Below are 26,999 nucleotides of genomic sequence, written 5' to 3'. Positions count from 1 at the left end.
TCTGAAATTGTATAGTAATCAGAAAAAAATTATATTGAAAATTATATAATTATAACCAAACCTCAAGGGTACATTTAGAGAAAGATAATAGATAAGACTTTGTCTCCAGTGATAAGTTTCAAATTAAAATAAAGAGTTTTTATAAATAATTACATATAATTCAACACGGTCTGCTACAGGGCCATTGCAGCAGCCTTAATAGATAAATATATAAAAAATAAAATAATAAATTAAAAAAATATATGAAAAGATATAACCACTTTATCAAACAGTAATAAGCTTTTTCTGGGCAATATATGTCCTCAGTATTGTAAATTATAATCCCAATACTGTAAAAAATGTTTATAAAATTCCTCTTAAGAAAAGTATCTTTGAGCGTTCTTTCCAATAAACTGCTTGAATATGTAGCCAAAATGATCATCAGTGCTGTGTCATAAATGTAGCAATAATATTTGGGGAGAATCACCGATCCCAGAGTTTGTTTATACATAGTAATAGGAACAGTGGTGCACTGCACCGCTCACCGTTAGGTTACTTAATCTGTTTTGGCTGAAAGTCACGATTCTGAAGCCGGGCTCCAGCCTAGTGGCCAGCCAGGTGCGCGGACAGGCTTTCAGAGAGGATGTGACAAGTAAGCTGCCGGAGGTGGTGCAGTGCTACAGGGTCCGCACTTCTGTGCTCTCACTGCGCAATCTTGCGCCTCCTGATGGATTGTCTTCTTCCTCGATGCGGTCGTGCGCTTCCTGATGGAAATTGTCATGCACTAGTCATTCACTCCCCAGGTCAGATGTTCGGCAGGCATGCACTGAATCATAGACCAATGTACCTCTGGTTTCGTGCACAGCCCAGAATAACAATAGAAACTGAGTCTGAGCAGTTTATAGGCAGGAACCAATCTACTTTTAGGCCTTGTAAGAAAAAACTTTACAACCAGAGCTGTATCTACAAAGGTGCTTAAAGGGTAACTCTCATTAAAACTAATTTTTGCTATTGCACTCCTTTATGGTAAATAAAAAATATTTCTAATATACTTTGTTTAAAAAAATGAAGTTTTCTATGTTTTATTTGTGCTTAAAGGGGTATTCCAGGATTTTTTTTATTTGACTATTCTACATGGGTTGTAGTGTAGTTCATAATATAGTGTCTGTACCTGTGTGTGACGGTTTTCTCACAATTATGTGATTTTCACCCCACTATTTATTTTTAACAGCATACAAAATGACAGTTGTCTCAGATTTTTCCCAGGTTGCAATGCGGCCAAGACCTGACTCACTAGTCAGCTGATGACAGGGAGCCTGTCTCCTTCAATGGGTGGAGCGATTGTTTGTTGGGAGAGAGATCAATCTGCAATTAATGCAACAGCTGTAGGCACCCTGATTGAAAACCATAGGTCTTTTGTTGCAATGGGTGGGTTGGCTGATGTGTGGGAGGGAGGAAAATGGAATTGTGGGATTTGTAGTCAAAAAAAGAAAAGTCAAACAGGAAATACCAGTTGACAAAAAGCTAGCCACAGTATTATGGTAATCTCACAACATAGCCATTTATCCCCAGGAAAAGCGCAGAGCCTTCCCAAGCATGTCCATTACGGTCTGCCAGGTATATACTAAAATCACCTTATGGGGGATAACCCCTTTAAAAAAGCTCAAGAGCACATTTTCCCCCATCTCATACACAGACTTAGGACAGAAGTCCAAACACAGAAAGTGCAGCCTGGAGTGCTGAGAGGGGTGTGTCCAGCCTCATCCAATCATATAGCTCCTCTCACACTTCACTGCCATATGCTGTTGGTTGGACCCCCCCCCCCCTTAGCACTCCAGGCTGCACTTCCTGTGTTTGGGCTTCGGTCCAAAGTCTGTGTATGAAATGGGGGAAAATGTGCTCTTGAGCTTTTTTAAGCACAAATAAGACATAAATCTTAATTTTTTTTAAACAAAGTATATTAGAAATATTTTTTTATTTACCATAAGAAGTGCAATAGCAAAAATTTGTTTTAAACGAGAGTGCCCATTTAAGAGATCATGGGAAGATAGGGACAAGGGCAATTGATAGTATTCAGAATATTGGGCAGACTAAATGGGCCCAATGGTTCTTATGTGCATACACATTCTGTGTTTCTATGTCTCTTCATTCACCCCTGTTATTTATTCGACTCTACCGGTGCTCAATACTGTACGCAATTCTCCATATGCCATCAAACTAGTGATTTCAAGTGGTAGAACTGTGTTTTCTTCATGTGCCATCCATGCCCCTTTTAATTCTGATTAATTGATTGTATTTGCCATGGCAGCAGTGTCCCAGGAGGTATTTGGACCCCTAGTGGTGGAGTTTTCAAAGGCGGTTTTCTTTCATGAAATTTTTAACCCCTTAAGGACCGGGTTTTTTTCCGTTTTTGCATTTCCGTTTTTTGCTCCTTGCCTTTAATAAATCATAACTCTTTCAAATTTACACCTAAAAATCCATATGATGGCTTATTTTTTGCGCCACCAATTCTACTTTGTAATGACGTCAGTCATTTTGCCCAAAAATCTATGGTGAAGCGGGAAAAAAAATCATTGTGCGACAAAATTGAAAAAAAAAAAACGCTGTTTTGTAACTTTTGGGGGCTTCCGTTTCTACGTAGTACATTTTTTGGTAAAAATGACACCTGATATGTATTCTGTAGGTCCATACAATTAAAATGATACTCTACTTATAACTACATGCAGGAAAATTAATACGTTTAAAATTGTCATCTTCTGACCCCTATAACTTTTTTATTTTTCCGTGTATGGGGCGGTATGAGGGCTCATTTTTTGCGCCGTGATCTGAAGTTTTTAACGGTACCATTTTTGCATTGATAGGACTTATTGATCACTTTTTATTCATTTTTAAATGATATAAAAAGTGACCAAAAATGCACTATTGGACTTTGGAATTTTTTTGCGCGCACGCCATTGACCGAGCGGTTTAATTAATGATATATTTTTATAATTCGGACATTTCCACACGCGGTGATACCATATATGTTTATTTTTATTTTTATTTACACTGTGTTTTTTTTTTTATTGGAAAAGGGGGGTGATTCAAACTTAATAGGGGAGGAGTTAAATGATCTTTATTCACTTTTTTTTTCACTTTTTTTTTCACTTTTTTTTTGCAGTGTTATAGGTCCCATAGGGACCTATAACACTGCACACACTGATCTTCTATGTTGATCACTTCTATGTTGATCAACGATTCTGCCGCATGACTGCTCATGCCTGGATCTCAGGCACTGAGCAGTCATTCGGCGATCGGACAGCGAGGAGGCAGGAAGGGGCCCTGCCGCTGTCCTGTCAGCTGTTCGGGATGCCGCGATTAGCCGCGGCTATCCCGAACAGCCCGACTGAGCTAGTCGGGAACTTTCACTTTCACTTTTAGCCGCGCGGCTCAGCTCTGAGCACGCGGCTAAAGGGTTAATAGCGCGCGGTGCTGCGATCGGCGCTGCGCGCTATTAGAGGCGGGTCCCGGCTTCACTATGACGCCGGGCCCGCCGTGATATGACGCGGGGTTACTGTGTAACCCCGCGTTATATCAGAAGAGCAGGACCAAGGACGTACCGGTACGTCCTAGGTCCTTAAGGGGTTAAAGAAGTATATTAGAAAAACTATATTGTTTTGCTATGATGTACAACATATAAATAGTTTTTATATCTGACAGTGCCCATTTATGTGTATGCTAAAAGACTGTTCTTTACTTTCTTTTCCTTTCTCTATTGGGCCTCCTTTGGCCATCCTTTTTATTTGCTGTTTTAGTCCTTAGTACATTTTAGCCAAAATCTGTAGAGTGCATACTTTTTACTGTTAAAATAATATTTTATTACCTCTTTTTTATCATCTTTCAAAGGTACCTTTATTCACCATAAGTGAAAGCATGTACATGTTTTACATATTTACTACTTCTGCAAATTTAAACAAAATTGATTAATTGGTTAATCTTTTTTATTGACATTTATCAATGGGTTTAGTCAGGTTTTCTTTACTATAATTGTCGACTACGCGATTTTTCATGCAACATTTTGACTGGAAAGCAAGAAAAGCAAGTTTTCCAAAAATTAACTACGTAGTAATAATTTTAAAATGGACGACGGGTAGTCAGGTATTTATTAACTGCGACAGTCGCAACTGCGCAAAAAACTGCGCAACAGGGTTAAAAATTGACTAAATTTACTCCAGCTCAAACATGGAGCAGAAAAAGCTACTACCAAAGTAAAAAAGGAAAAATTGCTTACGTGAAAGAAAATTATCAACAGGCTGAAACCAGTTAATAAATAAGTCACACATAAGCAAAAAAAAAGTAAGGAAAAAATTACAAAAAACAAAATACATAAGCAAACATTGATAAATGTCCCTCTTTGTCTTTAAAGGGATTGTTCCGCAAAGTTGGTAAAATCAGATGTGACTACATACATATATGTAAAGGAGAACAATGGGGGAGATTTATCAAAACTTGTGTAAAGAAAGAGTGGTGCAGTTGCCCATAGCAACCAATCAGATCGCTTCTTTCATTTTTCACTGTCCTTTTCAAAAATGAAAGAAGCGATCTGATTGGTTGATATGGGCAACTCAGCAACTTTTCCTCTGGACAGGTTCTGATATATATCCCCCAATGTCCTGTTTTATGGTGTATTCACATGTACAGTTTTCTGCGCAGATTTGTTGCACAGGATTTTCTGCTGCAGATTTCAATGTAAATTAAATGACTGAATACAGCTTCAAATCCTGCGCATGAAATCTGAACAGGATACTGTACGTGGGAATAGAGCCTTAAAGTTCTTTTGCACCTGGGGTATAGGTGTACTTCTGCTGGCTAGCCTAATCTAACCAATTGAATTTTTGGATAGAGAGCCATCCCATCACCTGTGGTTTACATGTTTGTTCTAAAGTAAAATTACCTCTATCCCTGTACTGTATGTCTCCCTTGTGGATCTGATGACATGCTGGTTTCCTCTCCCAACTAGGGGGGGGGGGGGGGGGAGGGGGATTCTCACATTTACCCTTTCATGTGTGAGCAGTGGAGACTAACTGCCATTACATTCAGAAGACTACAGTTGAACTATGGAGAGATTTATCAAAACCTGCTAAATTGCCCGTTGCTGATTGCTTCTTTCATTTTTTGAAAGGCCTCTGAAAAATGAAGAAGCGATATGATTGGTTGCCATGGGCAACTCAGCAACATTTACTCTAGACATGTTTTGATAAATCTTCGCCATAATGCATGAGTTTAGAACTTAAACTTTTACTTAACAGGAAAACCCCATTTAAATTTCTTATTCGTTTCTTGCTAATTTACAGTAGGGATCGACCGATACTGATTTTTTAGGGCCGATATCGATAATCAGTGAACTTTGAGGCCGATAGCCAATAACTAATACCGATATAAGTTATCAGCTATTTCACTGCAGGGGCTTTTGTGGGGCAAGAGACTGCCGCTACCACCCGCTTCTCTCCCCGTGTGTGTCCGGGGGTCCTCCCTAGTCCAACCACCACTCTGGCCAGAGACCGCCGCCGCCCGCTTCTCTCCCCCTGCCAATCCGGAGTCCAACCACCACCGCTGCCCCATTGCCTCCCCCCATCCCCGGTTTTATAATTACCTGTTCCCGGGGTCCGCGCTACTTCTGGCTCCGGTGGCATCCTGAGCTGTCACTGTTTGCACTGACGGTGACGTCACATTGAGGACGTCACTCTTCATTGCGCAGCGCACAGCAATAGCGCAGGACGCCGCAGGAGTGGGGGGTGGGCGGTGCGGGACTGGGAAGGCGGGGCATTATCGGCATATCGGCAAGGTAATTGCCGATATCGATAATGTCCAAAATCGTGAATATCGGCCGATATCTGCCAAACCGATAATCGGTCGATCCCTAATTTACAGTTCTCTAAATGAAAGGAGTATTATAGGGACATTGGGGGAGATTAATCAAGACCTGTGCTGAGAAAAAGTTGACCAGTTGCCCATAGCAAACAATCAGATTGCTTCTTTTATTTTTCAGAGGCCTTTTAAAAAATAAAAGCAATCTGGTTGCTATGGGCAACCTGTTGACTTTTTCTCTGCACAGGTTTTATGAATCTCCCCCTATATTTTCTCTACTTAGTTCTGCGCTGACTGGTGTAAAAAGGAAAAAAATAAAATAAACCTATACTCGCCTGATTGAGTGGAATGACACAGATACCTGGAAATGCTGCGTAATACGACTGCCTTCCGTTAGAATGGCAGCAGCAGGAAGGTGAGTATAGTGTTTTGTTTTTTTCCACCCAGAGCGCATATATAAATCAAATACTCCCTGGATAATCTGCCATTTGTTTTATGACATTAACAAATAAAGTGTTGCTATCAAGGGAAAAACTTCTGTGGTGTCATGCAGACATATAAAATGTTTTAATCAGTCTGAGCCCCCCATGATCACTAGATATATCCAGGTGAAGGACACTGCAGCGCTCTTCATTTCACAACAAAGCACTTAACCTCTGTGATGTTGCAGGTTACATATACTATAATGCCCTGCTTCACCTAGGTCTTGTGATCAGCAGGGGACCACAGTACTGAGACCCGGACTGATCAAAATTTTGCATGACATGTTAAACGTTTTTTTTCATGGCAGTAATACTTTGCGTTGCTTATAAGTAGCTCAGACTTCATACATAATAGGGTCGCTTTCATGCATTTATTATTTGGGCTTTTTTCTGTCACAACTTAACCTTAAGGCTAAATGGGGAGATTTATCAAAACCTGTGCAGAGGAAAAGTTGACCAGAGGAAAAGTTGACCAGCAACCAATTAGAATGCTTCTTTTATTTTTCACAAGGCCTTTGGAAAATGTAAGAAGCGATCTGATTGGTTGCTATGGGCAACTGACTAACTTTTCTTCTGGACAGATTGTGAGAACTCTTTTCCCAGTGACTTGAACTAAAAGCATCATGGTGATCTATGATGCTGTCAGTTTGTCATTTCTATTTGCATTGTTGGAGCAGGAGATTCATCAAAACTTGTGTAGAGAAAAACTCGACCAGTTGCCCATAGCAGCCGATCGCTTCTTTCATTATTGAAAAGGCCTCTGAAAAATAAAAAACGATCTGATGAGTTGCAATGGGCAACTGGTCAACTTTCCTCAGCACACATCTTAATAAATCTCCCCTTTGACCTTAACCCCTTAACGACGCAGAACGTATATTTACGTCCTGCGCCGGCTCCCGCGATATGAAGCAGGATCGCGCCTCGATCCCGCATCATATCGCGTCGGTCCCGGCACTCATCAACGGCCGGGACCCGCGGCTAATACCACACATCGCCGATCGCGGCGATGTGCGGTATTAACCCTTTAGAAGCGGCGGTCAAAGTTGACTGCCGCTTCTAAAGTGAAAGTGACCCAGCTGCTCAGTCGGGCTGTTCGGGACCGCCGCGGTGAAATCGCGGCGTCCCGAACAGCTTACAGGACACCGGGAGGGCCCTTACCTGCCTCCTCGGTGTCCGATCGGCGAATGACTGCTCCGTGCCTGAGATCCAGGCAGGAGCAGTCAAGTGCCGATAACACTGATCACAGGCGTGTTAATACACGCCAGTGATCAACATGAGAGATCAGTGTGTGCAGTGTTATAGGTCCCTATGGGACCTATAACACTGCAAAAAATAAAAAGTAAAAAAAGTGGTAATAAAGGTCATTTAACCCCTTCCCTAATAAAAGTTTGAATCACCCCCCTTTTCCCATAAAAAAATAAAACCGTGTAAAAAAAATTAAAATAAATGTGGTATCGCCGTGTGCGTAAATGTCCGAGCTATAAAAATATATCATTAATTAAACCGCACGGTCAATGGCGTACGCGCAAAAAAATTCCAAAGTCAAAAAAAGCGCATTTTTGGTCAATTTTTATACCATTAAAAAATGAATAAAAAGTGATCAAAGAGTCCGATCAAAACAAAAATCATACCGATAAAAACTTCAGATCACGGCGCAAAAAATGAGTCCTCATACCGCCCTGTACGTGGAAAAATAAAAAAGTTATAGGGGTCAGAAGATTACATTTTTAAACGTATACATTTTCCTGCATGTAGTTATGATTTTTTCCGGAAGTGCGACTAAATCAAACCTATATAAGTAGGGTATCATTTTAACCGTATGGACCTACAGAATAATAAGGTGTAATTTTTACCGAAATATGCACTGCGTAGAAACGGAAGCCCCCAAAAGTTACAAAATGGCGTTTTTTTCTTCGATTTTGTCGCACAATGATTTTTTTTTCTGTTTCGCCGTGCATTTTTGGGTAAAGTAGAGTAAAATTGGCAACACAAAAAATAAGCCATAATATGGATTTTTAGGTGGAAAATTGAAAGGGTTATGATTTTTAAAAGGTAAGGAGGAAAAAACGAAAGTGCAAAAACTGAAAAACCCTGAGTCCTTAAGGGGTTAAAGAGTACCTGTCACCAAACTGAACTTTTAATATATTGTTATATCTTATGTAATTGTAAGACACTTTGCTATTTACTTGCTGTTTAAAATTCTCAACCTTTATATGTTTTTTATGTGATTGAAAAAACGGCCACTAGGGGGCTCTGTTCTGTTCCCTGTGCAAGTCAAAACAGTTAGTTTGTTCTCCTGCCAGACACGATGTCACTGAAGCCTGTGCCATATCCCGCACGCTCTTTCTGAGTCTGGTCTCCTGCCAGGCCAAGGCACAGCTCTCACAGGCTTCAGTGACGTTCTGCCTTTGTCCTGCCGGAAGTTCGCACAGTGTGAGCAGGGGAAAAGTTAGAATACAGAGCTTTTTAAAGCTTGGAATTGTTTTTTTGAAGGGCAGGAGGGTTGTTAGGAGTGGTTAGGGAATATAATATGAATTAGTTTAGAAAATATGGTTGGATGACGGGTACTCTTTTTAATATGGACACAAACAGGCATCTCTATTATGCATATTTGAAATTGACCTAATAGTGGATAGAACAGTTGTTTTATAATTGTTAGATATTCTAAATGGCTCTAGTATCCATAGCTTGTATGGAACTGTACGTTTGTATTTACATGTCTTTTTTCATTTATTTCCTAATTACATTTTAGTCGGAAACTTACAATGATGATGTGCAATCTTACTGGGAAACTGTGTCAAGCGAAATACCACGATTTGAGCCAAGAACAAAACCTCTGATCCCTGAAATGTGTTTCCTATACAGTGAAGAAAACACAGAGTATGCACTCTCAAATACCTTTATTGACGATGATGGAAAAAGTCAGCTGATTGCATGCACAAAATGTAGTGTACAGGTTCATGCAAGTAAGTAGGCATTAAACAGGCTTAGACTTTTTTTTATTACATAATTGATGCAAGATTCCATAAAAAGGTTGTCTTATGAAGACCATTTCTGTATATAGAGAGGTGGCCGTAAATGTTGGCACCCCTGACATTTTTCAAGACAATGAAGTATTTGTCACAGAAAAGGATTACAGTAACATATGTTTTGCTATACATATGTTTATTCCCTTTGTGTGTATTGGAACTAAACCAAAAATGGGAGAAAAAAATGTAAATTGGACATAATGTCACACCAAACTCCAAAAATGGGCTGGACAAAATTATTGGCACCCTTAACTTAATATTTGGTTGCACACCCTTTGGAAAAAAATAACTGTAATCAGTCACTTCCTATAACTATCAATAAGCTTCTTACACCTCTCAGTCGGAATGTTGGACCACTCTTCCTTTGCAAACTGCTCCAGGTCTCTCTTATTGGAAGGGCACATTTTCCGGTAATCTTCAGATTTCATGATGCCTTGCACACATTCAAGGTACCTAGTGCCAGAGGCAGCAAAACAACCCCAAAACATCATTGAACTTCCACCATATTTCACTGTAGGTACTGTGTTCTTTTCTTTGTAGGCCTCATTCCTTTTTCGGTAAACAGTAGAATCATGTACTTTACCAAAAATCTTTATCTTGGTCTCATCTGTCTACATGATGTTTTCCCAGAAGGATTGTGGCTTACTCAAGTTCATTTTGGCAAAATGTAGTCTTGCTTTTTTATGTCTCTTTGTCAGCAGTGGGGTCCTCCTGGGTCTCCTGCCATAGCATTTCATTTCATTTAAATGTCTATGGATAGTTCACGCTGACACTGATGCTCCCTGAGCCTGCAGGACAGCTTGAATATCTTTGGAACTGGTTTGGGGCTGCTTATCCACCATTCGGACTATACTGCTTTGACACCTTTCATAAATTTTTCTCTTCTGTCCACGCCCAGGGAGATTAGCTACAGTGCCATGGGATGCAAACTTGATAATGTTGCGCACTGTGGACAAAGGCAAATCTAGATCTCTGGAGATGGACGTGTAACCTTGAGATTGTTGATATTTTCCACAATTTTGGTTCTCAAGTCCTCTCCTCTTTCTGTTGTCCATGCTTAGTGTAGCACACACGGACACACACTGCAAACACTAATTAAACTTCTCTCCTTTTTCTTTGCTTTCAGGTGTGATTTTTATATTGCCCACACCTGTTTAATTAGCTGCATGCTCCAGCCAGTGATAGTAGGAAGGGACATTACCTGCAGAAATGCCCCCTACATTCAGATAAACACATAAGGAGCTAGACTAGCCCTGTCATCTATTAACTATTTAGGCTGGTGTGCACGCAGTGTTTTTAAAGTGTGTGATTTCTTTATGATTTAATTTATGGACCTTTTCAATAAAGTCCTTTATTAAAAATTGACAAAAATTAAATAATATATTTTCGACGGTTGGGAAACTAAGGGTATTATTGGACCATCTAGGTGGTCTTTAAGTAATATATGGATTCACCTTCCAACCCTTGGTCTCATTTCTAGATGATGTGACATTATGCCCAAATTGCTTTTTTTCCTCCCTTTTTTGATTTAGTTCCAAAACACACAAAGGGAATAAAAGTGTATAGCAAAACATGTGTTACTGCAATCCTTTTCTGTGAGAAATACTTCATTTTCTTGAAATATTTAAGGGGTGCCAATATTTATGGCCATGTCTGTAAGCCCTATTTTTCTCCTTGGGAACACCTCTAGAAGGGCTGCTCTTTGAGACTCTCTGTATGTTTTAGTAGACTCAAGTCATCCTTTTATTATGTGGATTGCCTTCCCTCTAAATGTCTGCCATGTAATACTAGAGAAATGCTGCACTGGCTACAGTTTTCCAATGCCAAAAACCGGTGTACAGTTGTGTTCAGCTGAGGCCATACTTCTTGTGTACTTCTTGCTTTTTGCCTATTCAAATCCAATATATGGACAGTAAAGCTTTTTTAAACTTTATATTGCTGGATAGACAAGTCACAGAAAATAGGATCAAAATTACATGGGGAATCTGACAGCTGGTTCACTCACACCAAAGCGAATACACAGAGTTATAGTGCGGATGAACCCGATTAAAACAAGGTATAGCTTACATATTTCTGTGGTCCCATTGTATAGATATCAATATCATTGCTAATATGATAAAAGGTACTGGCACTCATAGTCAAAAAATGGATATATGTAAACAATTAATAAAAATTTTGTTTAATAAGTTAAACGTATCCCCTCTGCTCTAATATGCCCTTCCCTATAGCGCTCACATGTAGGGAGGTAGAGTTTCTAGTAATAAAGACAAGAGTGAAATGTTAAGAATATTTACAAGTTGGGCATTTATATGGGAGCAGAGAAGATGGAGGCAGGGGATGCTTGGAATGCCAGCTCCTGCCTCAATTGTGTAAGTTATACTTTTGTTTTATGAACGTTCACCTGCACTATAACCCTGTATGTTTGTTTTAGCCTTGGTAAACAATCTGTCATATTCCCTTTAAAATCACAGAAAAAAAGACCATACACACTGGTTACTGGTACAAGGGCAGGTTGAAAATTTATTTCCATCATGATGTAGACCAGGGGCTCAAACTCATATTATCTGGGGGCCACTGGAGGTAGCGGTGAGGCTGGGCCGCATGCGCCTCTCACATATAATGCCCCCATCATACACCCCTCACATATAATGCCCCCATCATACGCCCCTCACATATAATGGCCTCATTATGTGCCCCTTACATATAATGCCCCCATTATGTGCCCCTCACATATAATGCCCCATCATGCGCCCCTCACATATAATGCCCCCATCATGTGCCCCTCACATATAATGCCCCCATCATGCGCCCCTCACATATAATGCCCCCATCATGCGCCCCTCACATATAATGCCCCCATCATTCGCCCCTCACATATAATGCCCCATCATGCGCCCCTCAGATATAATGCCCCATCATGCTCCCCTCACATATAGTGCCCCCATCATGCACCCCTCACATATAATGCTCCCATCATGCGCCCCTCACATATAATGCCCCATCATGCGCCCCTCACCTATAATGCCCCCATCATGCGCCCCTCACATATAATGCCCCCATCATGCGCCCCTCACATATAATGCCCCCATCATGCGCCCCTCATCATCCACCAGCAACACCCCCCACCAGCAGTAGCACCCCCATCATCCGCCGGCAAGCCCCCTCCCCATTCCCTCTTCCCCCCCTGTGGTAATAGCATGAGCTGACGGATGATGGCGGTGCTACTTCTGGGGGGGGGGGTGGAGCATTAGGTAGGCAGCAGTTCCCCCCCACATTAGGAAGGTAGCAGTTTCCCCACATTAGGAAGGTAGCGGTTCCCCCACATTAGGAAGGTAGCGGTTCCCCCACATTAGGAAGGTAACCGTTTCCCTACATTAGGAAGGTAGCGGTTCCCCCACATTAGGAAGGTAGCGGTTCCCCCACATTAGGAAGGTAGCGGTTTCCCCACATTAGGAAGGTAGCGGTTTCCCCACGTTAGGAAGGTAGCGGTTTCCCCACATTAGGAAGGTAGCGGTTTCCCCACATTAGGAAGGTTGCATGTTCCCCACATTAGCAAGGTTGCATGTTCCCCACATTAGGAGGGTAGCATGTTCCCCACTTTAGGAAGGTTGCATGTTCCCCACATTAGGAGGGTAGCATGTTCCCCACATTAGGAAGGTAGCTTGTTCCCCACATTAGGAAGGTAGCTTGTTCCCCACATTAGGAAGGTAGCTTGTTCCCCACATTAGGTAGCATTGTGTCAGTCGTCCCCCCACCCCAAAACGCACACACACAGACCGACACATGCGCACACACTTGCCTGTCCTGCGCGTTTCCTCTCCGGTGGCAGCGTGACGAGTGACGTCACGGACGTTCTCCTGTGTGGGTCTGCGGAGGGACTTCAAATGCGCGACGTCCCACATCAGACTCGGGTTGGCTCTATTGGCCGGGCGGGGTTTTTTGATCGCGAACGCAGATGATGCGCCCCCATCAAGTCTTGTGTGAAGTCTTCCGGCATTTAGCGTTGCTTGCCCAAAGCAGGGCTAAATGCCTGAAGAAGTCACCTGCCCGGTGCCCGGAACTGCATGTCCCGGGCATCGGGCAATACAAATTGCACATCCCTGGTGCGGGCTGAAAAATGTTGTTATGCGGGACGCAAATGGCCCGCAGGCCCGGAGTTTGAGACCCCTGATGTAGACAATCCACAGTGCTACATAGGGGAGGTTTCACAGATGCAAAATACTGAAGAACAGCTACTCGCATACCTGCTATTCATCATGGGGGTAGCTGCTTAGAATTATCACTGCAAATAGATAATGCATGCAGAGGGTGCCAGTGACATAATACTGTTTAGTGCACCATGCTGGCTTACAGCCCATAATATTCGATGGGCAGGCTGTCCACCATCTTATGTGCCACACAGAAAGCTGGCACCCTTAGCATCACAAAGCAAGGCCACATCCTGAAAGAAATATACTAAGCATGAGAAACATGAGGTATTACTTGATATTTTGGCCAAAATATGCAAGCTTGCAACTGGCATTATGAGTCCTCAGTCTCTACACTAACATTACAAAAATAGCATTGTTACTGGTCTACATCATGCGGAGAATAGGTTTTTAACCTGTTTTTGTACCAGTAACCTGTGAGTATGGTCTTTTTTTTTCTGTGATTTTGGATTAAAAAAAAATCAACAGTGCTATTCTGTTGAGGCATCTTGTACAAAATAACTATACCACACAGTGTACATGTTTTAATTTAGGAGATTATGGGCTATATACACTGGTATTCCTTTGACACAACTTTTGGAGGTATAAATCAGGAAATCCTCCTAAAGTATGTTTCCATCATATGCTGCATACTTAGTGTAAAGGCACCAAGTTTTCAGTCCAGCCAAAATAAAGATATGGCCGGAAAGTGACCTGACGGGAGTCTGACTCTGTTCATCTCATTCAATTGAGTGGGGTATGGCACGGGTATGGCAGGCATACAGCCGCAGGTTTTTGTATTTTTTTTTTTTTAATCTTCCCGCCAGATCTGTCTGCAGGAAGCTGAAAACTAGGTATGATTGCACCCTTATATCAAAGAGTATCTATGTTTTATTTTATTTATTTGGTGGATCACAATATAATTGTGGGTTTAGCATTCTGGATATGGCAAAAGTATCCTAGATGTCTGGCATCCTTGCATTGATGCAGGATATGTTTTCACTTTACACATGTTAGATCACCAACATGTGCTACGGGGGGAGAGAGAAAAAGAGCTCTCCAGCCCTAAGAAGAAATGCCACCACTGGCCTATCCAATATATATATATATATATACACCAACAAAAAGAGAACCAGTAGTGTAAAAGATGATGTTTTATTTAACATATATGCCAAAATACAGACATTTAAAATATAGAAAGTGATAAAAACAAGGCACCACAAGAGCAACTGCAGCTAAGTGGAAGAGGTAAAGCAGGCAAAAAATATGGAATACAGGGTAGCTGTCCACATAGATAAATAACAACAGTATAGCCTGTATAAAGTCACAATGCAATATGACTATGGAACAAGTAAAAATACCAAGACAGGTAAGGACAGATAGATACCAAAATTATAAAGTGCAAATAGATAATTTAGTAACATCCTGCCATGCATTTACCTGCCTACCACCTCCAACCCCAACGTACGTTTTGCTTGTGCTTCGTCAGGGGGGTGTCTAAAACCCACGAACAGGTGGGTATAGATTTGTTGCTAGGACCAATCAAATGCGGTCCTTAAATGAGCGACAGATATATAGGCCATTTCTATCAATGCACATCATTACTAGAGCCCTCCCCAGCATCCTATCGAGGACACCATTAAGATTAAGGTATGAGGCGTTACCAATAGACTAGATAGGATGCTGGGGAGGGCTCTAGTAATGATGTGCATTGATAGGAATGGCCTATATATCTGTCACTCATTTAAAGGGGTTCTCCGGTGCTTAAACATCTTATCCCCTATCCTTAGGATAGGGGATACGTTTTTCACCACTTGGCTACCCCTTTAAATGTCTGTCTTTTGGCATATAAGTTAAATAAAACATCATCTTTTACACTACGGTTCTCTTCTTGTTGGTGTATATATATTTTACGCATGTTGTCTGTCTGTCCTTTAATGGACTGCATCCTGATTTGCTATATATGTGATGTGTTTATTGAACTATCTTTAATAAAAAGATTTATTGGGATAAAAAAAAGCATCCTTAAGCGCATACTGACTAGCCATATATCGTTAAATCCCATTTTTTCTGCTAGTCTCCTAACTCATAGGGTAAAACCTCTTAAGAAACTAAAATTCTTGAGATTTGTCTTAAATGTCAAGGACATTCTGTTGTGGTTATTTTTCCTTTAATCCTGTCGTGTTCTTGCTCCATACACCGCTGAGTTTCTTGAAAATTCAAAGACCAGTAAGGGCAGAATTCATTAATTAATGGAGTTCTCTCATTACAGGTTGTTATGGTGTTCCTTCCCATGAAATTCATGATGGATGGATGTGTTCTCGATGTAGAATTGGAGTTTGGACAGCAGTAAGTTGCATCATTTATTTTTTAAATCTAAGCATGACAGACTAGCATGAAACAAGTGATATTCAACAACTAGCTACTGACTACAAACCTGATATTGTGCAAAGAGATATTTTCTGTTTTCTTTGAAAGCAAGACCCTTATTTGAATCAAAACTATTTGAGCGCTTGCTGCTGAAATGCGCTATATTGGAGAGAAGACCACAAACAGAGGCACCTTTTTACTATTTGTTTCTATATGAAATATTATAAAGGAGTTTACTGTTAAAGTTTAAACGTACATCGTTTATACATAGGCATCTGTATTTGACAACACGGACAGGCCTGTCCAGGCATGCTAATAGTTGTAGTTTTTCAAAAACTGTCAACACACTTTGGTGTATACATATCTATCTATATATATATATATATATATATATATATATATATATATATATATATATACACACATAATGTATTTTTCGGGCATATGTGCACTAGATGAATAAATACAGAGCGGGGAGGCTGAGGGAGACAGTGAATATTAATTAGCTGGGCCACGTGCTGAATGAACAGCGAAGACCAGTCAGTACCATTGGTTAGTGCTGGTGACTTTGCTGACAGAAATAGGTAACAGCTGCATATAGCAGAGAAGTATAAATGTACAATATAATGAGGACATTGGTAGGCAGTCAATGTGTTTCATCACAGATCTGTAAGACTGCATAATCTGAACACAAAATAAACTGTAGAAACCGTAACAATGAAAAGTGATGGTAAGCAAACAGCAGCTGACACCATAGAATGGCAAAAGGTCCCAGCGTCACTCCATATCAAATAAAGTACAAATACATATGTACAAGGGGGAAAAAAAGGGACGGACAGGCATTGACATTATTGTAAACACTAAAATAGAAAAATGTCATAGTAAAGAAAAGTAAGGCAAAATAAGATAAGACAGGGACCCCATCCCCCCAACTATCTTAAGGATTCCTGCGATCAGTCATGTAATACGTGCAGTGGGTTAAGGGGGAAGAGGACCATACACCCCACACCAGCAGAAACTTAGCTGGGTATTTCCTATTCTTGTATACAATGTGGTAGAAGGGGATCACAGCATTTATCAATTGAGACATAGTAGGGGGTTTCGGGTCAATCCAGCAAAGAGCTACAGCTTTCCTAGCCAAGAACAATGATTCCCGTAGAAAAGCAAGAGTGAGGTGAGGCCATACTTCCTCATCTATAACTTTGAAGTCTGCCCGAGCAGCACCACATCTGTGACATGCATCGGAGGCAGATCTACCCATTCTTTTCAATCTAACAGGCGCAACATAACTATAATGAATAATGTTCAATTTAATGAGTTTGTTGTTGGCAGCTGGGGACACTAGCATATGAGAAAAGAGAATCTCCTCCCAATCATCATCAGTAAGGGTAGGGATATACGACTGCCAATACTGTACTGCATGCAAGGGCATACATGAATTCTTGGCTTGTATAAGATGCGTATACAAGATGGACACAAGACCCTGCGAGCCCTGAGACTTGAGGACATCAATCAATGGAAAGGCAGAGATATGGGGAGAGCCTACTGGGAACTGAACATTAATGGCATGACGTAATTATAGGTATTTAAAAAAGCAGCGTCTAGGATTATCCTACTCAGTTTGAAGTTGTTCAAACAATCTCAACACATTATCTGAATAAAGGTGTTCTAGGGTGTAATATATAGGCTCAAGAGTACCTTCCAGGTGTGGGAAGTTCGGATTAGTGCTGGGCGGTATACCGGTATGAACCGGATACCGTTTTTTTTTTTCCTCCCACTGTATGGATTTTTGCCCATACCGCTATACCGGTCGGGCACCTCCCCCACCCTCCGAGTCAATAACATTTTTTTAACTTAACCTTAATGAGGGTGGTCCGGGCCATCCATTCTTCCTGTAGTGTCCGGCGGTATTCCGGGTAGAGGGTGAACCGATCCGGGCTGTCCTTCTTCTCCGGGGGTCCTCTTCTCCACTCCGGGCAGGCTCTGGCCTAGTACGCTGCATAGACGCCGCTACGCCGTGACGTCAGGTGCGTCGCTGCGCACGGACGTCACTGCGCAGCGGCGTCTATGCAGCGTTACTAGGCCGGAGCCTGCCATAGAGAGATGAGGGACATATCTGGAAAGGACTTGCTCCGCATCCGGCATCGGGGTGTCTAACATCCAATGACAGATATAGCGGAGTTGACCGGCCAAGGAATATAGATAGAAATCGGATAGGGACATTCTTGCATGCAACTTCGGACGTTGCAAAGTTGTAAGGCGGATTTTAGGTCTATTGGGACCCCAAATAAAGGGGAATAAAAGGGAGTGTAACAAAGTCCACACATAACAGAGGGACCGGTTTTGTCCAGTTACGGCATACTAGCTGATTTTGACCAAATAATGAACAGACCAGAAAAATAACCAAACCTGTCCATCAAGCTAATAGCATAGGGTAAGGTTAATTTAGGGTGGGATAGAAATAGAACCGTATCATCAGCGTATAGCCCAGCGACATTCCAAGGTAAATAGGATCCTGCCAAATACGCGAAGCAAGGGGCTCAACTGCCAATCTAGTATACATACCCAGCAATGTTGTTATTCTCCAAAAATGCATCCAGACCCCTTTTGAACTTTTTTACAGCGTTTGCCATGATCACCTCCTCCAGGAGAGAATTCCACAGTCTTACTGCTCTTACAGTAAAGAACGCCCGTCTGTGATGGTATACGTATAGGAAGCCCCCTTGTTAAAGATACAGTCCTTGGTATAAATAGATCATGGGAGAGATTTCTGTGCTGCCCCCCTCATATAGTTATACATAGTTATTAGGTCTCCCCTAAGCCTTCCTTTTTCTAAACTAAATAACCCTAATTCTAAATAATCTTTCTGGGTACTGTAGTCCTCCCATTCCCCGTATTCCTCTGGTTGCCCGTCTTTGAAACCTCTCCAGCTCCACTACATCTTTCTTGTACACTGGTGCCCAGTACTGTACACAGTATTCCATGTGTGGTCTGACTAGTGATTTGTACAGTGGTAGAAGTATTTCCTTTCATGGGCATCTATGCCCCTATTAATGCACCCCATGATTTTATTTGCCTTGGCAGCAGCTGCCAGACACTGGTCACTACAGCTAAATTTACTATTAACTAAGACTCCTAAATCCTTTTCCCCATCAGTGCTCCCATTTAATACTTAATCCCAGCCTGGATTTTTCCTCCCCATTTGCATTACCTTAAATTTATCAGTGTTGAACCTCATCTGCCACTTCTCAGCCCAAACCTCCGACCTATCCAGATCAATTTGTAATAGTGCACTGTCCTCCTATAGTGTTTACCGCTCAGGATCCCAATTCTTCCGGCACCGAGGATATCTTCTCCACGGTTGCTGGAGAAGTGGGAAAGAGAGATATCAGAAAGCTCATTGAGACTTATGAATTTGCTCCTGGAGGAGGAACGTCTCAAATTAGAGGTGACATCAAAAACCTTTAAAGACCTGACTGAAGCTGCCCTTAAATTTTCCTCTGACCCTGACTTTGGACGTAGGGAAACTACTCTAAAGAACTCTATTGAGAGAGTTCAGGTACAGATAAAGAACAGAAAACATAGTCAATTCGTCAGGGATCTGACAGAATTTAGAGAAGGCCGTGCATACAACTTCTCAGGGACTAATCTCCCACAGCAATCTGAGTCTGAGATATCCTCTTCAGACATCGAATACTCAGATACTGAGAATAGAGGTGCACCGCCTTCCCTCAGAGGCCAGAGTGGAGCTCCACGAGCTCGAGGCCAAAAATGGAGAAACAGGGGCAATCGAGGAAGACAGAGGGGTGGACAGGGGGGTACATATACTCAACCCTCTATCTCCTCCTATTATGGACAGCCTACCATCCCCCGAGTTCAGACAGAGAGGGGAGCTATGGCTCAGCAGACCCAGGGTGCTCATCATTTTTTAATGAGAGAGGACGCTCCCTCATACCAACTGCGGGAGCGTACCCAAGTTCCCAATTATGGGAATCAGAGGAGGGGACAGTACAAGACCTACAGATAATTAATCTGTCTAAACGCTCTCTGTCTCCCTCTGAAATATCAGTACTTAATAAGGGTTTATCATTTGTTCCCACCACAAAATTTGATGAATTTAATTGGGTGAAAGACTTACATCTTTTTATACGTAAACTTAAATGGAAGAAATTTTTTAAACAGCAGGATGCAAGGCTGGGAGCGGAATTGGGGATAAATGCATGTGACATGGGTGACGTTCAGCTACTAGCCTCATTATATGAGGAGTCACAAAGACCAGAAGGAGAGGGTCCATTTACCAACCTAAGAACACAAAGCACCCGGATGCCCCCGGTGGATAATCACTCGCATGCTGATATATTTCTAGAGCTAGTTACTACAGAATTAAGAACTATTGATTCATCTCATTCATATTATCCTAACCTTACTAAGGAGGAAATGCAGGCTTTGATCAATCTTGAGAAAGATAACACCATCATCATTAAGCCCTCCGATAAGGGGGGCAATATTGTGGTGCTTGATCATACTCAATATACCAGAATGTGTAAAAACTTACTTGACGATAGGGACTGCTATCGTATTCTAGATAGGAATCCACTAGACTGTTTTTTTGTACAGCTTAAGGACATACTTGACAATGCTTTATCATCCAAAATTATTTCTGAAGCCGAGCGGGAATATCTCCTCCCAAGATCCCCACAGATCGCGACGTTTTACGGACTCCCTAAGGTCCACAAAGGAACTAATCCACTGAAGGGCAGACCTATTGTGTCTGGGGTTGATTCGTTAACCCAGAATATAAGTACCTATGTGGATGTGGTCCTTAGGGAGTTTGTGACGTCGCTACAATCTTACACCAGAGATAGTATGGATCTATTATTGAAAATTGAGTCATTGGAAGTGGATAACAATGTCCTACTAGCTAGTATTGATGTGGAGTCTCTGTACCGTACAATTCCACATCGTTGGGGTCTACATGCTGTACAATACTACCTAAGTTTTCGGGGCAGTCAATTTCAACATCATAACCGTTTTATTTTACAGTTGCTTGAATTTATTTTGACTCACAATTTTTTTCTTTTTGACTCACGGTACTTCCACCAGCTCAGGGGGACCGCAATGGGGAGCCCTTGTGCCCCCACTTATGCGAATCTCTTCCTGGGCTGGTGGGAGGATACCATCATTTTTCCGGTTGAGTCACTAGATTGGTCAAATAATATTTTATTCTGGTCCCGTTATATCGATGATATTTTTGTTTTATGGTCAGGCACAAGTTCAGAGTTTAACACCTTCATGAATCAGATTAACATTAATGAGATCGGTCTTACATTTACCTCAGAAATCCATGATGATTCCATTAATTTCTTGGATTTACGGATCTACAAGCAAGGCAGTAAGCTTATGTCATCCTTATTTCGTAAGCCAACGTCGACTAATAGTCTGCTACAATGGTCGAGCTTTCACCCACCGGCCCTTAGACGAGGTATACCTAAAGGGCAATATCTGCGTGTAAGACGTAACTGTTCTAATGAGAACGAATTTCATAAACAGGCACGTAATCTGTATGATAGATTTGCCCTAAGAGGGTATCCTGATAATTTACTTCGTAAGTCATTTAAATATGCATGCAATCAAGATAGAGGGCAGTTACTAGTCCCTAAACCAAGAGTAAGTGGTCCCGAAAAATTGAGTATAATAGGGACATATGACAACCAAACGAGCAAGATATATGAGATTCTTGGTAGATACTGGCCGATCTTGAAAAATGATCCTGATATTGCCCCCTTTCTTGATGACAGACCAGCTGTTACCTTCAGAAGGGGACGAAATATCAAAGATCGGCTAGTACATAGTCACTATGTTTGCCCCTCAACTAATACATGCTGGCTTGGTAGACGCACAAAGGGAATGTATCCTTGTGGTAATTGTAGGGCCTGCTCATACATTAAAACTGGCTCTATACTCGTGTCCTCGGCGACACGAACAGCATATGAGATAAGAGACTTTGCCAATTGTAAGACCAGGGGGGTAGTTTATCTATGTCAGTGTACATGCCCACTTGATTACATTGGCAAGACAAAACGTGAGCTGAGGAGACGGGTACTTGAGCACATTAATGATGCATTGAATGGGCGAGATACGTCGGTAGCCCGACACATTAATAATGTACACGCCGGCAATATCAGTGCGTTAACATTTTCGGTGTTGGAAGTAATCAGACCAACACAAAGACTTGGAGACCTAGATAAGAAAATTCTATGTAAGGAGGCTGCGTGGATCTATCGGTTTGATTCGCAACAGCCCAAAGGTCTCAATGAGAGATTGACCTATACGTGCTTTCTGTAAATCACATATTGGCTTCACAATAGTAGTATTTTTTATTATACCATTAGGATACCATACCTGGCAAGGGGATATCTCTATGAAATTATAGTAACCCCGATAACTAATTTAATATAGCCCAATTTCTTAACCGCCTAGCCATGAGCCGTGGTAAGTTTGGGGGGAATGTCCACCATGATAGTTTGCTTAAATAGCAGTAACCTTCTAATATATGAATGATGTTGAACACATCCTTATGTCTACTGATTTACTAATACAATGAGGAGGGTGTTTCTATTTATTTATTATTTTCTTTCTCTCTCTTAATTTCCCCTTTTTTTTTGCCTTATCTTTAATTTCCATAGCGGTCCCCGATTCCCGTACCCCTAATAGAATAGGGTGCAGTAGGGTATAACAGGGAAAGGTTCCGGACGGGGTCGCCCTTATTAGGGCGAGTGCTCCGTGGTTAGGTCTCTAGGGCATCCAAGGGACCAGTAGGGTATATAGCCCCAATTATCTAGTGGGACCGAAAGGGATAGTTTAGATATAGGGTTAACACCTTGTGGGCTAGCACCTCCCACAGGGACAGTAGGGCAAACTAGACCAAAGGGATAGTAGGCTAAGCTGTCTCTTTCTATTTAGAGCCCACTCATGTTTGACATCTTATTCATTATAATACATCTTAGATCTGATTGGTATTCTATATGTAGACCCTTTTATTAATTTGGTAAATATCGGTCAATTGTTCTTTGTGGTGGACTTCTCCCCAAATGCCATGACTCAGGTAAAATCATGGAAGGCTGATAGTGCCTTCATGATAGAGTGCACTATTAATTAATTGTTCGGTTTGACTTTGTTTAATTTTTCTTTAAATTTCTTTTTCCATTTTCATACACCTGGTTGTTTAAATAATAAATCATGTGTCCCTACTGGCCTATCATGTAATTTATCTTAATTGGGTTATTATTTAGATGTTTTGGTCCTATATTGAAATGTAATATTAATATTGCTTATTATTTTATATTGTTATACTATCATGGTATATCTCTAATTGGGATCCATATGTCTAATAACTTATATCGTTACTAACCTCGTATCTAGTATAGCGCCTGTACAATTGGGCGCATGCGCAGCCCAGCGAACAATAGCTGTGGACAGCTCCGGTATCTGTATCGGCATTGCTTATGACGCCTGTGTGGACGTCTCTGCCGGACCGGAAGTTGTCATACATACACCTCCGATGCTTCGTAGTCTACGGAGCCTCGGCGGGACGTCTGCGCAGATGCAAGGCGAGTACTAAGATGGTAGGAAAACGCCGCCTTCTATTTCATTTTGGCGCCATCTAGCTGTATTTAAACCAGTGATTGTGAGTCAGACCGAGCCTCCATCTGATCATCATAGACGCGGGGTCTCGTGAGTGCTCCATTGTGGGAGCGTCTGTTTATCTTTAATTGCACTGAGCACATCTAATATATGTTTTGGGTATTGTCCCAGATGATGCTTAAGTTTCAATCTGTCATTTTGCATTGATATATTGTATTTGTCCGGTGTCTCTCCTGAGGATCCCCGATAATAGCAGGGTGAAATGCGTTGAGAGTTGTTTTTTCTTCAAATAGCAACTATTATTTGTGTGTGCATTTGAAATTTTCTTGGTGTGTAACCGGAAATTGTGTGTTGGGATCCTACCAGTCCATTGTTTTATTCATGTTGGACTGGGGGCTCCACACGCTTCTTGTACACTTGATGGAGATATGTTACTTTTATCTTGAGTATCATAATTGATTATATATGCACGGGGCTTTTTTCTTTGAATAATTTTAATAGTAGAGAATAAAAGTTAAATTTTAATATAAAGGGTGTTCTTCAGTGAAAATATTATTTTGCACTTCTTTAAGTTACTATTATATATATTTTTCTTTCTGTGATTTCAGTGTTTACCGCTTTACAGAGTTTAGTATCATCTGCAAAGATTGCTACTTTACTATTCAACCCCTCTACACGGTTATTAATGAATATATTAAATTGAATAGGAACTAAGACTGACCCCTGTAGTACCCCACTAGTAACAGTCACCCAATCAGAATCGGTACCATTAATAACCACCCTTTGTTTCCTATCAATGAGCCAGTTACTTACCCACTTACACACATTCTCCCCCAGCCCAATCCTTCTCATTTTATGCACCAATCTTTTATGTTGCACCGTATCAAATGCTTTGGAAAAATCCAGATATACGACATTCAGCAATTCCACCTGATCCAGTCTGGAGCTCACCTCCTCATAAAAGCTTATCAGGTTAGTTTGACAGGACCGATCCCTCTTTAAAGCCATGCTGATATGGAGTCATACATTTATTTTTATCAAGATACTCCAAAATAGCTTCTCTTAGAAAACCCTCAATCAACTTACATACAACGGAGGTTAAAGGGTACCTCTCATCAAATAAACTTTTGATATATTTTAGATTAATGAATGTTGAATAACTTTCCAATAGCATGTTAATGAAAAATATGCTTCTTTCTATTGTATTTTTCCCGATCAGTCCTGTCAGCAAGCATTTCTGACTCATGCTGAAGTCCTAAACACTCAGAGCTGCCAGCCTGCTTTGTTCACAGCCAAACAGACTGTGAACAAACAGGCTGGCAGATCTGAGTGTTCTCCTTTGTGAACAAAGCAGGCTGGCAGCTCTGAGTGTTCTCCTTTGTGAACAAAGCAGACTGGCAGCTTGTAGTGTTTAGGACTCCAGCATGAGTCTGAAATGCTTGCTGCCAGGACTGGTAGGGAGACCCCTAGTGGTCATTTCTTCAAAGTGGAAAATTAAATAGAAAGAAGCATATTTTTAATAACATGCAATTGTAAAGTTATTCTGCATACATTAATCTATAATATATCAAAAGTTTTTTTTGATGAGAAGTACCCTTTAAACTAACAGGATAGGAGTGGAGCTGATCTGCATCATAATGTACCTGAGAAGAGTAAAGGTTAGCATAAAAGAGGAAAAACCGAGGGCTATCAGATGAATTTTGATGCACAATATGCGCCAGTAATTTACTGGACTGGTTCCCATGTTCAAAGTAAAATTGTATAGAGTAAAATAACTTTCTGTTCGCTTTTTCATAGAGATGCGGCATATACTGACGGTCCTCAATGAGCCAGGCAATTTTGTTAACCTCAGACAGATCTGTAACATAGCGGGCCTCCAGGTCTGAACAACTTTGAGCCAACTCTTCCTCACGTCTAGAGGAAGACTTTTTAATAAAGGAAATATTCGACCTGAGACATTCCCTTAGGTATGCCTTAAGCATCTCCCAGATCAACATAAGTGACCCTCCTGGTAATTTAGCCTGAAGGAAAACCTGCAGCTGATCAGGGATCCGGCTGTTGGGCCCAATGAGATCTAATCAAAAAGGGTGAATCCTCCAATTAAGTGGTTTACCTGAATTGGCCAAGGAGATATCAAGCAACAGAAGGGAATGATCTGGGATAGTCCGGGGCTCATAAGAGATCTCCGAGACCTGAGAGTATAAGAGCAAGTTACCACAAGCAAGGTAAATTCTGGACAGCGTGTTCCTACCCAACGTATGACATGAATATTGCTTAACCAAAGGATAACTCTGTTGACAAACATCTATCCATCCCAACTCAAGAAAAAACTGTAAGGGGAGAAGTTCTACCATCAGCAGATGAGAGGAGGGGTATTCCCCTGGGGCTGTGTGTATCCATTTGGGGGTATGGGACCAAATTAACTTCTCCCATACAGAGGACTCGAGCTGACTGGTACCCTGCGGCAAACATGACAGCAAGATGCAATATTTCCATAGAGGCCGGAGGGAGATTATAAATAAATAAGAATACAAACTGGACATTGTTCAAAAAGATATACCGGCCTGAAGGGTCCTTGCGGACGGTAACCGACTCCCACCTCACCATACGACTAACAATAACTGTAGCACCACTGGAGAAACAGATGTGGTAGGAGTGCAAGGACCACTGGACCCAGGGACGGGACAGGTGACTAGCCCTATCCGGAGTGAGGGGTGTTTCCTGTAGGGTGACAATATGTCGGCGGATATTCCAGGACATCAACCTAAGATCCGCCATGATATAAAACTGGAAATAAAAAGAATTCAGTGCCTGTCTAAAATATAGAAGAAACAGCAAATAATATGACATTAAATGTGCATAAGACCTTGAGTAGTGTAAACTAGAAGTGGAGGGATGCTGGAAACAAACAAGCATAAAACAGTACACCCACCTATGCGTGGGACACAAAAGTTAACAAGAAGTAACTAAAATAACAGTAACTGTGTAAAGGAACCATCAGTAGAGCAACAGCTCAATCTAGTGAGGATAACCTGCTAATACATTTAAGTTGAGAAGTCCCTGAGAAACATTAAAGACCCATGGAGGTTACAGGTAAAAGAGAGATGGACCATACAGTGAACAAGGATTACCTGAAAAGGGGGAAGCACTAAAGGAAGGAAAGTAGGCCATTGGGAGGGGACAGGGTTGAGGGGAAAACAGAAGGGAGAAAAAGGGAAGAGGAGAAAGGAAAAGAGGGGGGGAGAGAAAAATAGGGGAAAAGGATAAAAAGGAGAAAGGAAGGCATACAAGGGGAAGAAGATAAATAAGAGACAAGGAAATTAAGAAGGAAGGAAAACCAGGGATTAACAATGGGACAAGCAAAAATCTCAACAGAGTACCCCATAATCAGAGAGTACATATCCAAAGGGGTAGAACCCATGTACAGTCTATATGATAAGGGCCTCCCCACACCGCATCAG

General features: G+C 41.4%; 1 protein-coding gene across 3 annotated transcripts in view; it reads left to right on the top strand.

Moving 5' to 3' along the window:
- Nucleotides 1-26,999, top strand: part of KDM4C (lysine demethylase 4C) — a 459,478-nt gene that overhangs the window by 290,540 nt on the left and 141,939 nt on the right. For all 3 annotated transcript variants that reach the window (XM_056521848.1, XM_056521837.1, XM_056521858.1), the window contains 2 exons: nt 9,061-9,274; nt 15,797-15,873. In XM_056521848.1, coding sequence (XP_056377823.1) covers nt 9,061-9,274; nt 15,797-15,873 — 291 coding nt within the window. The remainder of the gene's footprint in view (nt 1-9,060; nt 9,275-15,796; nt 15,874-26,999) is intronic.

Source organism: Hyla sarda, chromosome 1 (assembly GCF_029499605.1).
Source record: "Hyla sarda isolate aHylSar1 chromosome 1, aHylSar1.hap1, whole genome shotgun sequence".
In the NCBI taxonomy this organism is placed as follows: domain Eukaryota; kingdom Metazoa; phylum Chordata; class Amphibia; order Anura; family Hylidae; genus Hyla; species Hyla sarda.
This window is presented reverse-complemented; position numbering and strand designations above follow the sequence as displayed.